General features: G+C 35.9%; 2 protein-coding genes across 8 annotated transcripts in view; both read left to right on the plus strand.

The window, feature by feature from the left end:
• Nucleotides 1-5685, plus strand: LOC109055097 (putative beta-lactamase-like 1). The gene is made up of 7 exons (XM_019072334.2): nt 1-171; nt 335-473; nt 1033-1142; nt 1288-1445; nt 2187-2425; nt 3527-3632; nt 3781-5685. Exons 2-7 carry the CDS (start codon nt 368-370, stop codon nt 4757-4759), a joined length of 1698 nt encoding a protein of 565 aa, XP_018927879.1. The 5' UTR covers nt 1-171; nt 335-367; the 3' UTR covers nt 4760-5685.
• A 1233-nt stretch (nt 5686-6918) lies between these two features.
• The window catches only part of LOC109085048 (eukaryotic translation initiation factor 4 gamma 3-like), a 37184-nt gene continuing 29740 nt past the window's right edge, over nt 6919-14362 (plus strand). For 3 of the 7 annotated variants that reach the window (XM_042713105.1, XM_042713107.1, XM_042713112.1), the window contains exons 1-2: nt 6920-7662; nt 11929-12016. In XM_042713105.1, coding sequence (XP_042569039.1) covers nt 7499-7662; nt 11929-12016 — 252 coding nt within the window. In that variant the 5' untranslated portion in view covers nt 6920-7498. Of the gene's footprint in view, nt 7663-11928; nt 12017-14362 lie in introns of all 7 variants that reach the window. The other 4 variants (XM_042713110.1, XM_042713111.1, XM_042713106.1 and 1 more) reach the window with 3 other exon arrangements.

The raw sequence follows: 14362 nt of genomic DNA on the forward strand, positions 1-14362 counted from the left end.
TAAAGCATGGCTGCTGAGTGGTTGGTAAGCTCTGGTTATGTCTCTATGTTATCAGCTTTAATGGAATTCCACTTTGAATGTTTTTTTAAAAACAAGCCTCTGCGTGGATAGGAACAGTTGTGGCAGGATCATACGGAACTCTGATTTTGTCTTAAAGGAGTAAACCCTGGGGTAAGACATCTTATTATTTATCCTGAGAATATTACACCATTATTATGATTTTTGTTAAAGATTAAATATACATTATGTATGTGCAATATATGTGATGTGGCTAGCCCATATAATATATAACATTCAGAAGGTTGTGTCTGTGAAACTGTCCTTTCTAATTAAGCTTGCCAGAAACGGAGTCCACCAGACTGCAGAGATGAAAGTGAAATGGACAAAGTTAGGAATGGTTTTCTTTCTGCTTCTCTCCTTTGTAATGACGGGCTGTTTCATTTGGCAGTACAGCCTTCCCAAAGCAAAACCAGGTAAAATGAACCAAATTAAAAGGTCTACTGTACTGTAGAAAGATTCAGGAAGTGGCCATCAAACCTAAATGAATGGATGCCAAATGTATACTTAGAATAAAAGATGCGTTTTACTCTCACAAATAGAAAATCTTGTTCTGGGTCTATTTTTATTTTTATTTTTTAGAAATGCCTAGATAGCACTTACAGCATCAGGGAACATCCTTACATTTGGCTTTTCGATCTCCTTGTGTCTATGGATTACCCAGAGCTTGACATAGTAGCTTGTAGATTACTGTGTGCTGTAAAGCCTGATTATGACTGGGGGGAAGGGAAAAACAACTTTGTGTAAAATACATGATTATGGACCGAACACCCGCCCCCATGCACCATTATATGTCAAATGCACTATATTATAAAATGATAAATGTCATATGAGTGATCTTATTTTATGTTCAGCCTCAATGTTTTGTGCCACCTTTAACTCAAAGTAGTTCATATTTTTTGTTGTTGTGTCAATCTGGCAGTATATGTTTACACATATTAGTCATTGCCTACATATGATCTTTTTACTTTACAGTGGATATAAGATTTGCAAAAGAAGTAAAAGTGGAGAAGATGTGCCCACGTTTCCCTGAGCCTGTGCCATTGGAGCATCCGATTCCTGTTCTTATGGAAGCTTTGGACAAGGTCAGACCGCTGAAGTCAAATGATGCATAGAAAATTAAAGTAATTTACAAGTTCTTTCTGTCTAGATCCCTTAGACAATTCTGATTAGAACTGTCTGATACTGAAAAATATGTTTGACAGCTATTACAAATATGATTTACTCCAGGTAGATGTGCTTTTGAGGACCAGCATTGATGCCACAAAACTGCCAGCCATCTCTGCCATTGTAATATTTAATGATTCTGTATTGTGGAATGGGAACTTTGGCAGAAGGAATGGAAGTGACCCCACGTCTCCCCCAACAAATGAGTTCACAGTTTACCGGTGGGTTATAGTGGCTTTGCACAGTTATGATTTGATGATTACTCTCTACCTTCTCATGCTTCTGGGCTTAGGGCTGATTCACAACTAATTAAAGCTTAAATCGATCCATCACGAAAATTGTTGTTTTGTTTAAATGTCTTTCCTGCTAACAGGAAACATTCTCAGAACTGACAACGTTCTGGCAAGGTTTTCTCAATGTTTGTTAATAGAATGTTCGTTCAAAGATATTAATTGGTCCTTAATAAAAATAGTTAAAATAGTTGAATGCTCATCTAAATTCTTTAAACGTTAAACCATAGTTGGTTCAAAGAACATTCAAAAGTAACTTTCTCATAATGTTTGCAAAATGATAACATGGAACGTTTAATGCTTTCTCTAACATTTACATAACAATGAAAGAAACATTAAAAAATTGACGATTTGAATGTTTGGTTAACATTCAGAAACAATGTTTTCGAAACTTAATGGGAATGTTAGCAAAATTTTCTTAGAGCATATTTTTGTTAGCAAATGCATTTGAATGGTTAGCTAACTATGCTATAAGAGTGCAATGCAAAAATTTATTAAATTAATTTCATATAGTGACAATAAATTTTATTTAAAAGTTGATGCTCACCCCCTTAGAAATTCAAATATAGATATACTGTACATATTTACATTTATAAATATTTAGCATTATACACATATGCTCCTATGTGCTTCTTTTTATGTTTTTTTTTTTTAATGGTTTTACCACCAAAGAATTGCAAGCCTGTCTAAAATCTTCCCCACCTTGATGCTGTACAAACTTTGGGAGGATGGAAAAGTGGATTCCTTGGATGACCCTCTGGGGAAGTATGTTAAGAACTTCTCCATAAAAAACCCTCTGGGGAAAAGAATGGATCATGACCTCAAGTCCGTCTCTGATGGCATGAGCAGTAGAGAGGCTCAAGTCCATGTCTCCTCAGTTACCCTGAGAAGGATGGCCAGTCAGCTGTCAGGTGAGGACCACAGTATCTCTAACTGACCTCAACATGGTGTTTAGATCAGTAAGAGATTATTAGCATGTACATAATTAGGGCTGTAAAAATAAAGGTCAAACCTGTAATTAGATCAACTGTTTTTAGGAGTTTCCATGGCTACCCTAATCAGCTCTATTACCTGACATGACTAAGTGGGTTTTCCTCTAGTCTAGGATTAAACACGAAGGATTGGCACTAACATACTGGACTCAGCTTACCCCATGCATGCTGATGTTCATATAATGTGCCAAAAAAAAGTGGTGCTGATTATTTTGGTATAACTGCATTCAGAAATAGCATAAGTTGATTTGACAGGAAATTTACATTGGAATATTTTTCTGGCATTAAAAACCAGTATGTAATGAAAAACCACCTGCCTTTGAGATATATAGCTATTATGTATCTATCTATCTATCTATCTATCTATCTATCTGTCTGTCTGTCTATCTATCTATATATAAATATATATATATATATATATTATATTATATTATATGAAGCAAACCACACATTTTAAGGTTGTACAGTATAATTCATCAGCACCAAAACAATTAGTATCTGATATATATATTGTTTGGTTTGTTTGTTTGCATTATTCAATACTGGACACATCAACCTACTGTATATTTGATATTAAATTGAACATGCTTATTTCCCCTTCCATTTACCTTACTTTTGCTGTTCACTTAATCTTTAAACACATTTAGAATTTAATGACACTTTTAAATGTGATATTTATCAAATATATACATTTTTCATAATGCACATTATTGTAGTAATGTAGCACTCAAAATGACAGATTTTTCATTTTTAGTGTTTTCATTTTTTATTTAATTGAGACAAAATAGTAGCTATGTATTTTTAATATCTGACATTTTTGGGTTATCAGCCATAACATGAAAACAATGAGCTTGAAAATGAATATTAATGCCTCAATCATATTAGATCCTCAATCATTTTACTTTTGAATGGAAAACTTCAGAATATGAGAATATGTTTGATAATGACTCTTTGATAAGGTTGATATGGTAACACCATATCAAATAAATTAATATATTTCGGATTTATTATTGACTATAGGTTTACCCAGGCGGCTCAGGGCAACTACTTTACTGTGGAAAGGCAACACTCAGGCTGCTGTGGATTTATTACAAGATGATGTTCTTGTGGCTGACCCTGGAACAAAGTAAGCTAGTACAAGTATATTTCCCTCTTCAAACTTGTATTGAGAGGATGTTTAATGAATGAAAGGAGGTGTAAATAATTGATGATGCAATGAATGCACTTGTGGATTCTCCCTGGAGGAGGTAATTCTAGTCCTCTGCTGTCCTCAGATGCCACTACAGCAACCTGGCCTTCTCCCTGCTGGCCCACGTGATGGCAGAGAAGGTAGCGGGGATGGATTATCAGCGATGGGTGTCTGAAAATATCCTACAGCCGCTTTCAATGGAGGACACTGGATTTGAAATCACCTCTCAAATAGAGAACCAGATGGCGATAGGAGTTTACCCAAGTGGGCGCCCTGCACCCCTCTATGACCTTGGCTGGTATAGACCATCAGGGCAAATGTACTCCACACCTGCTGACATGGCCAAACTGGTGATGATGCTTCTGGGCGCATACTACCGCCCGGTTCTCCAGCCTGACACCCTCAAAATCATGTTAACTCCTCTGTTTCGCTGTGAAAATAGTTACTTTGCAGATCAAACTGGCACACCGTGGGAGGTAAAAGAACAGTTGGACTATGACGTAATCCGCAAAGATGGAGATCTAGATGGTTATTCGGCCTCACTCTCCCTTGTTCCTCGCTTGAAGCTCGGGTTGGTCCTCCTAATGGCTGGAACCAAACCTGAAGATGAGGATCTTGTGGCTAAAGTCTACAGTTCACTCATCCCTGCCATGGAAAATGCCTTCAGAGATGCACCTCCTGTTCTCATCCCTCCTCCGGACCCTGTTCCCTACATAGGTTACTTTAGTTATAGCAACATAACGTTCTATGAGATCAAAGCAGATGCAGATGGAGTGCTGTCTCTGGAGCAGACTGGACCTCAAGTCGACGCCATGGTTCCCATGAAGTACAGAATTTTGAAACTCAGTTATCTGCAGGATAGGGTGTTCAGGGTGGTGTTTGAGAAGGAGTACCCCTGTCAGCTGAAAGTTAACGCTGCTTCTGTGTCTCTTGAATCTCAGGATGGGCAGCTTTTTAACTTTTACATCTTTAACAAAAAGGGGCTCTCACCAGGTTTTGATGTTCCAGGGTTAAACACTTATAAAGTCACACGGATACCTCGCAAACCGATTTTCAGCGGATGAAGAAATCAGTTGATCATGCTTTTGAGTCGTTAAGCTAAAAAGTACTCTCTTTGAAGAAAGTGTCAAATTCTTAGGAACTTCAACCTCTGCTTAAGTACATTTTACTAAACATGTGTCTCAAGATAAGAGCTGAACGTATATGTAGAATACTTTTTTCTTATTTTTATTTTGACTATTTTGAAAATGTTATTTTTTATGTACAGTATCTCTTGCTGCTTGATTGTTTTCCCTTTTTTTTCAGAGGAATATCACGGCATCAACCGTCCTTTATGTGTGTTTCTGAGAAGCTCGAATTGCATGTCTTAATTAAAAGTAAAGTGTGTGCCTTTCCTAAGCATTTGCACCTGTGCATCAGTTTCCAAAGTATCCAATTTTGTGTGACCTTGATTAGCACATTGCTGTGTTTTTTAGCTAGAGGTGAGTTTAGCTAGAGGTGGTTTCAGCATATTCAACTCTAATACTGATACGTTGGTTTAAACATATTATTTGACTTAAAATACAAACCACTGTAAAGGCCTGTTCACACCAAGGATGATAATTATAACAATAATTATAAAGTTTTTAAGCATTCTAATTCTAGGAGAAAAGGGGAATCCATAACACACACACAAAGATATTGACACAGACAAACAATATCATTGGAATCACTTTCAGAACTATTTTTGCCAGCGGATGAACACTAAAAACATAGACAACCAATCAGAATCCACCTGACTCTATCATTTAAAGGGGCAGATGACAAAACTGCAGCGTGTGATTAATAGAATGTTATTGTGAGTTGATGTGGATGCTAATACAGTTATATTTTTCTTTATAGTTATCGTTCTTAGTGTGAACAGGCCTCATATTGGCACCTTGATTTTTATCAATAATATAAATGTTGCTTTTTTAAATCTATATACTCTTACACAGTCCTGTATATGCACTAACCTAAACAAATAAAATACATATATTTAACAATATATATTAGAAAAGTAAAAAAAAAAAAAAAAAAATAAATATATATATATATATATATATATAGATATATATATATATATATATATATATATATATATATATATATATATAAGAGAACATTTTGAAAAAAATAATCTATATAATATATATAAATGTGGGACGCTACATGTGTTTTGATTGTACCAGTAAGTTTGTATTCTCCAAAAACTGAGATGTTAATGTAATAATAACCAAATATCTTTTAAGAGAACATTTTGATAATGTTTCATAACTTAATGGGGACATTACCAAAACATTATTAGAATATAGAATCATTGTTGCACTGTACGATGTAGGAAAACAGGATATACTTTAAAAATGAATTGTGACTTACCAACTGAAAATGCATTTAGTTGTGCACACAAAGTCCATCAAAGGCCTGAACATATGGTCTTGCTGAGATTAACACTAGCTCTAATCCGCTGGCATTGCTGTGTTGTTTCTTGGGAATCAAGTCTTGAGGATACTGAAAATCAAGCTGTACATCACTGTTGACCTACAAATCTCCAAAAAACAATAAGTTAGAGGACAGTTCTCAAGTAACCATTAACTGAGCAACTGAAAAATATGTGACTTGTAATATTGTATTTCGTCTTTCTGTTGTCCAGGCAGCACAATAAAAGTATATCAAATTGTAAATCATCTTACAATTTATTATAACGAAGGATGCAGTGTCACTTTTAAAATCTTTCAAAACAGGGTGAAAAGAAAAGAAACAAACACTTTAGACTGGGCACAGAAGTTCATTCAATGATTAAAATGTATTGGAAAAAAAAAACATTGTTACCAGTCATTCTCCTCCTTATCTTCTCTTAGGATGTTCATGTGAATGTTTTTCATCTTGTTTCTGGAATCCTCCAGCAATTACATGTACCATGCAAGATTCTGCAAAATTAAAGAATAGCTTTAACTTTAATACATTTATACTAATAGATAGGCTACTAAATGATCTATATGGAGTCAATCAGGCTATTCCTTTTATGAATAGAAATGTGTTGAAAGTGTGTGTGTGGTTATAAGAAAGCATTTTTAATTTATAAATTATTACTACATTATGATAATTATACTGCATATGGAGGCTAGGCTTTAAGTCAGTCTGGAGTTTTTCTCTTGAGCTTGAACTGAACTGCGTGTTTAGCTGTAGACGCAAGATGTCACTGTAACAGCACAAATCGGGGCCAAACTGCTCCACAATTCCGGATAGCGCATTCCGTACACACTCGTCGCAAATTCCACACGCCGAGGAGACACGAAAACACCCGAAGTAAACCGAAAGCTCGGTCCCGTAGGACTGCCGGAGGCGGCCACAGCGCCATGTTGAACGGAATCATCACACTCCGTGGAGATACTCTCGTCAAAGAGCAGTTGTAAACAAAGTGTTCTTCATTTTCCAAAGGGGGCTCACCTGTCAAGATCGCCCTGGCAAGAAGAGGCCAACTAGATCCTCGGAAACCCCGGCCGGGGAGGGGGAACAGCCCCCCAACCTTCAGCAATGAAGATAAACCACAATAAGCGCTAGCTGGCTAACTTTAGCCTGCTATTCTATCAATAAGCTAGCTAGCCTGTTAGCTCAAGCTTTTCTATCCGCTCAGACACCGGCAACCTGCTCCTAAAAGGCCCGGTGTTGACGTATCTCGCCAGCAATATTTTTTTTTACGTGCACAGTTTAGCCGCTAGCTAATTTATTATTGTAAATATCTGTAAAGCCGTGCGTTTGTTTTGTTTTTGTTTTTATTTGCGATGAGTTTGCCGCCGAAAGTGGTGCCGAAACCAGCCGCTGCCGCCGCCGCTGGAACTGGACCTGGAACCGGGACGTCACCCTCGAGTCAGCTGCGGGCCACCCTGACCCCAGTCCCGCTAACGTTACCGCCGGGAACACCGGTGGCTCAGCAGCCGCCGACACAGTATCCTTCTCTGAAAGCATCTTCCTCCATTACAAATCTGTATCTGTGGTTGTGTTTCAAAACCTGGTGAGCTGCCTACCTGGACAGCATTTTTAAACACCATAGGCATTTTGATTAGGTGTGCAAGGCGGTCCACTAGCTTTGGACCACTGTGTACCGGCTCCGCAGAACTATATGTTTGATTTGGTGTGGTTGTGGCTTAAGTCTCGTTTTGTTTCTTAACATGGAGATGCTATTAGTGTAGTAACAGTGTTTATGTGGCTGTCAAAAGCCGAGCTGTCAACCAGCAGCCGGTTTGCGTGACAGTGCCAAAGCTAGCTCTCTTTTTCTGTCTCTCTTGAGAAGTCAGATTTAAGCATTTAAATAACTGTGTCAGGATTTACTCACTCTTTATGTTGTTATAAACCAGTGACTGAATTTCCACAGCGAAACACGTAAGAAATGTTAGTCAGAATGATATCTTCAGTCACCATTCACTTTTATTGCATCGGTTTCAACACACTGACAGTGAATGGTGACTGAAGACGCCATTCTGACTAAAAATCTCATGAGGGTTAGTAAATTATGACACATTTATAATTTTTTTTTATTGTATTTTATTTTTTTGTTGAACTATCCCTTTAATCCAAGACAATGTGAATTGGGTAAACTAGATATCACCATACTTACATTGTTTATTAATTACAGTGTATTAAGAAGACACAGTACATGTTTGGTTTTACAAGTTTTCATTATGCAGATGAGGCATTTAATTAAAGCCAAGATCAAAATTCTTGTTTCATTTTGTTAACATATTAGAAGGTGTTTGGGGTATCTCTTATCACTCACAAAATAAATTAGACAGTCCATGTTATATAAATCAGCCAAATGATATACAAACTCCTCTATAAGACCCTTCAGAATATAGATAGGATTAGAACTGTGAAGTTTGGTGTGTGTAAAGTAAGTGCTCCTGAAGTGTAGATTTGATGAGGTTATTTATTTATTTTTATTTTTTTGAGAATGCTGCCTTTAAATATCATTATGCATTTAAATGCGTGCTATTATGCGTATTTAGTGCAATTTGGATGAAGTGTATACTCAAATGTTTATTTTGGAGTTTTTTTTTTCTCCATTAGTCTCAAAGAAGACACGTTATGTAAGCAAAATATTCCAAAATCTCAAACTTGACAAGTGCATAAAAAACATCGGCCTGTAGTGTCGTGCCTTAAAGGGGTCCTTCACCCAAAAAAATTAAATTCTGACATCATTTACTCTCAAGTTGTTCAAATACTATGGAATTCAATGGTTACCACCATCAACTGTTTGATTACCAACATTTCTCAGCATGTCGTCTTTTGTGTTCAACAGAAGACAGACACTCATACAGATTTGGAACAACTTGAGGGTGAGAAAATTATGACATAATTTCCATTTTTGGGTGAACTAAAACATTTAAGATTATTTCACATCTTGGTAAGCTGTATGAATTCAATGCTGCCCACATATACCACTTACATCTCTTCCTGACAGTAAGGTAGAGTGGACTAAACAGTGTTCAGTTTATGTTTTCTCACAGAGATGAACTGTCATACTTTGTCTTGTTGATATGTCTTAATGGCATTAAAAAGCTTAACGCCCTTCTGTCGTAACTGTCCGTGCCCCTCTGTCAACATCTTGGTTGCTGGAAAAACAAGCTGTTGTTTGACTGTGTGGGTTTAAAGGGTAGTTTTTGCATATCTGACTTCTATAATTTCCACTTGTCATCACAAGCAAGGAAATAACTTGACATGTTGGTCTGGTATTTGCAGTGAGTCACTTAAATCTATCAATTTTTTTTGGGGGGGGGGTTGAAATAACAGAGCTAAAGACTAAATTAGACTGTGTACATGGGAAAATAGTGCTAACAATGCATAATAATACAGTCAGAGACAATGATGGCTTTCTCTAGGTTTTTTTTTTAATTATTGTGTGAGATTCCCCAAATGCATTTACAGTTAATGCTTTCTGTTTCTGTTTTTGTGACTATATAAAAAAAAATGCATCCCCACTGGACTGGTTTCATTTACTTGTTCACTGACAGGAAATCTATTTTCAATATTTCCTAGATGAGAATTATCTGCTGCAAACTCTTGCATGAGATCAACCTAAGCATTCTTACATGCTTCTTACAACAACATGTTGGTTAATATTTGGATTTATTTTTATTTTTATTCATATAGCGCTCTGATTTAGGCAGGAGGTGTATTTAGACCATGATGCACTGCATAGCTTTTTAGAGTGTTTAAAGTAATTGAGGATCATTTTGAAGCGGAACACAGCGAAAACAACTGTGACACTGCAAATGTCTATCTTAGTAAATGAGACTGGAGCACTCAAAATAATCTGTAACCTACAAACCAGTCGAAACTGTGACTGTAAAAGGATGACATGGTTTTAAGCTTGAGATTACTGTGAACGTTTCATGGCAGGGCGCCAAAGGAAAGTTAAAATGAGTAACTAAAAGCTGTTGTTTTACCCCGGTTACTGTAAACTGTACATTATCTCTGTTTGAACTCTCTCTGCGTGTATGTGCCTGTGGTGCAGTGGAGGAGGAAGGGTTTCCCCGCCCTCTTAACAGTAGCCTGGTTGTAGAGACAGAACTGAGGTGGCACGGCTCTGCTGCTGGGCTGGAGATGGAAGACGCATCTCTATCCTCTGTACTCCAGCAGCATGTTAATACACAATCAGCTTCTCGTGTATGACAGCCTTGTTGAAACGGATGACGTTTTTCACTTGTGGGAGAACCTAATTTCTTTGAGGAATGGCACAGTATGGCTCCATCATTCAAAAGACACTGTATATTCAGTAATGTGAAGTAGGTTGATACATGGAGGAATTTTGAGGACAGTTTTGAGCACAGTTATGTAAAGTTTGCATTGTTTTTTCCGGTGTGGCTGGAAGTTGTTAACGCTGATGGGAGCTGGCATGTCTTGACAACAATATGAATTCTAGTTTGTGCCACTCAGCCCCTGTGTGCCGGACCCCACGACTGCTTATTAGCAACAGGGAAACACTGCAAAATGAGTTAGAGTAGAAAAAATACAAGTTTCTTTCAGAATGTTCCCTTCTTTTTAAAGACACGGGTGGAAAGGAGAGCAGGGCTTGATAATAAGTGTTTCACAGGGCCAGTTTCAGGTCAGATGATGGCTAGATATTGGGCCCAGAACTGGTTGTCATTAGGTTTGTTGATTGTGTATGTGTTTTTTTTTTTAAGTCTTGCAAACCTAAATGTTTGTACTTCTGTGATATATTGAATATTGTAGTTTAAGATATTTAAAAGGTACACATTTTATTAGTTCATGCTTTCCTTAAGAATTACACCTGTGTCCTTGGTGTTGCTAGCAAAATGGTTTACTGTTTGGGCAACAGGAATGTGTCACTTAAACTAATTTAAATATCAAAACATATTTAAATCAGCAAAATTAAATCATGCTAAATAATTTGAGTAAAATATATATATATATTTTATTGATATTATGTGTTCATTAAAAGTATATTTAAAAAGCATATAATCAGCATATTTAAATAAAACATCTATCTGTATAGATGGTTTGTGATAGCTATCATTTAGAATGGGTTGAAAGTGAAAAAAGTCATCTTTCTGTAAAGTGTAACTATATTTCTAGCTGTTTGTGCTTAAAATTGTTTTAAATTGCTGTAACGTTTTGTAAAGAAAATTTTAATGTGTATTTTTTATGATATATACACAACAGTTCAAATGTTTTATAGAAGGATCTAATACTTTTATTCTGTAAGGATGCATTAAATTGATTAAAAATGACTAAGAACATTAACATTGTTACAAAAAAAATATATATAATATATATATATATATATATATATATATATATATATATATATATATATATATATATATATATATATATATATATATATATATATATATATATATAAGTAAATGCTGTTCTTCAGAACTTTCTGTTTGTCAATGTAGAGCAAATGCTGCTGAAATAATCAAAACTTTCTTCAAAATACAAAATAAAAAAAAAACACAATTTAAAATTGAAAAAAAAATCAAAAACATTTTGCACCAAATCAGCATATTAGAATGATTTCTGATGCTGACGACTGGAGTACTGATGCTAAAAACTCAAAAATTGTAAAAAAGAAAACAATTATTTTAAACCGTAATAATATTTTGCAATATTACAATATTTCCTTCATGCATCATGTGTGTTTTCCCACCTTGTTGCTGTGTTTGGCCTTAAGTACTTTCTGCCCCAGAGTTTTCCTTAATATCCCTTCTAGGAACCCAAGAGTGCCCCTGGATGATCGACTCTTGCCCTCACAACCCGGCACTGCTGTCTTCACTGTGAGTTGAACGCTCCATTCTCTTCGCTGACTTTCACATCTAGATAAAAATCTGTCATCATGGTGGCTTCACTTGAGGACTGCCCCTTTTGCTATAATCATTTTAAAGGGGTTATGATGACATGCGTATACAAACATGTTGTTTTTCCACATGTATATCGTCTGCCTGGCATCGCAATCTTTATTGTAAACAACTAGCGACTCCTTCAGACCCACTCGCTGCATGTCGACTGGACACCTGTAGGTGTGACAACGATGCAATGATGCAAAAATAGGCATAGTTTGGCGGTCATATGCAAACAACTGTGCCCAGGTCACCCCACCTTGTCCCTCTGATCCAAAACGAGACGTTTTCTGAGGGTTATTACATAAACGCTTTTTTATTGATGATGAGGACATTTTAAGTTTTGATACTTGCAGGATGTTATTAAGTATACAAAGACCTCTTCTATGTCGAAAGATCAAGGGAAATTTCGTTTCTCATGTCATGATCCCTTTAAAGAATATAACAGGTTCTTTAAAGCATGTTATATAGAAATAACGCAGTTCTCATACATTGTATGATTGCTTTGACTCAAACTTGGGATCAGACCACTTTTCTGTCCCTCAGATGTCTTATAACATTGAATTATCTGACTCCTAACCACAGTGCATTTCAGTCATCAACATGAGGACCACCTTATGTACGGGTGGAAGCTGTTTACTGCTGTAGCTGAGTAATGGTTCAGGAGAGCAGGATTCATTTTTTCTTTAGACCACAGACATTTGAATGGTAGTGTATATTCTGCCACTGGAAGTGGAGAAAAAGCATGACATTAGTTATAATTAAAAAAAAATGTATGCAGTTTTGAGAGCACTAATAATAAGTATATTGTTTTTTTATATATAACAAAGTACTTTATATATTTTAGATGTCCAGTGTTTCATTTGTATACGATTGCGTTTTGAGAGTGAAAAAAAACATAAGTCGTGTCTCACGTCGCATTTTATTAGCCCTATTACTTTTCGAAACAATGAAGGCTAAAATGCCTGTAGGCTAAAGCAAAATGTTTACAAACATTATAAAAACAGTTATTAGCTTCTCTCCAAAACAAATCCTCTAAAGTTTAGGCTATAAAAACCTCAATCCAAAAACAAATTAATTTAAGGTGAAGCTGACTTCTCTCATTCGGCACGAATCCAAATGTTTCCATGTTCCCGATGTATCTTGATGCTAAAATATTATTTATTATACAGTGTTTGTACTTTCATCGACTTAAAACATCATCCTTCACATCAGCTTTATCAGCACAGTGAGGCGCGGTCACGCTGAACGCAACAAATTTTGTACAACGGAGCAGTGTAACATTTTTATTTGTTTCTTTAACTCTATTTAATTTTGATAATGAACAAGCTTCAATATAGCAAAATTATGTTGTGTGTGTGCGTAAGGCGTTGGTGGGATGGTCATACCAACCCTGGTTGGTGATACAGAAGCAAGACGTTATTCAAAGCTGTCAAGCTTTTACAAAATAATTCAAACTGCAAAGCTTTTGCAAAATAAAGAAAACTACTCTCTGCTGTTTCGTTTTTCCTTTCCGAAACTTTGGAACGTGTCACAATGAACCGTAATTTAGCACATTTTTTCTTTCGCTTCGTTAATCTGTCAATATGATTTAAGTGCAATATAGTGTATATGCCTATATTCCTTTTTATGTAAGCCTGTAGTTTTTCTGTTTTCTCCATTCACAGAAGCGCTGCAGGTGCGTGTGATCTGTTGAATTCATCTTACACTATCCTCAGATAAACTCTAAGAGTGACTTGCCTATGATGAGTTCACAGCTGAGCGGACATTTCACTCGTTGGCTTCAGCGTCACATTTGCATAGACAGTACTACTGGAATTCATGATTCGGTGACAGCCAATTTCAAATATTAAATGGAACGATATAATAATGTTATTAACCGGTTAATGGCCATTTCACATTTTTGATTTGTTCGGAACTATAATTTCGTTTATTTCCAGTTTTCGTTCCTTGAACCGGTTCAGATCCCTGTTTTATTTCCAGTTTTCGTTCCTTGAACCGGTTCAGATCCCTGTTTCAGATGCTGAAAAATTTAAGTTAAATTTAAACAAACTTTAAGTTAAATTCAAACCAACTGCACTACAATAAATCTTTAAAATTTATTGTCAATAAATCTTCAAAAAGTCAGGCATGGATACAGTGTGGTTACAAAAATTGGCCAAATTGTAGTTTTCTTAAATTTTCCTAAGTTATGTATTTAATATTTTTTCTTAATATTGTATTCTTGGCCAATCTATTATATTTGAATATTTAATTTTAAAAAATATTTGACACAAATAGAGG

The sequence above is a fragment of the Cyprinus carpio genome, chromosome A23, assembly GCF_018340385.1.
Source record: "Cyprinus carpio isolate SPL01 chromosome A23, ASM1834038v1, whole genome shotgun sequence".
NCBI lineage: Eukaryota > Metazoa > Chordata > Actinopteri > Cypriniformes > Cyprinidae > Cyprinus > Cyprinus carpio.

What these genes read in the sequence shown, in the direction of transcription:
- LOC109055097 (XM_019072334.2), top strand. Translation starts at nt 368, where the DNA reads ATGAAAGTGAAATGGACAAAGTTAGGAATGGTTTTCTTTCTGCTTCTC. An exon ending in CCTTCCCAAAGCAAAACCAG is followed by an intron (nt 474 to 1,032) that starts GTAAAATGAACC and finishes TTTACTTTACAG; the next exon opens with TGGATATAAGATTTGCAAAA. An exon ending in TTATGGAAGCTTTGGACAAG is followed by an intron (nt 1,143 to 1,287) that starts GTCAGACCGCTG and finishes GATTTACTCCAG; the next exon opens with GTAGATGTGCTTTTGAGGAC.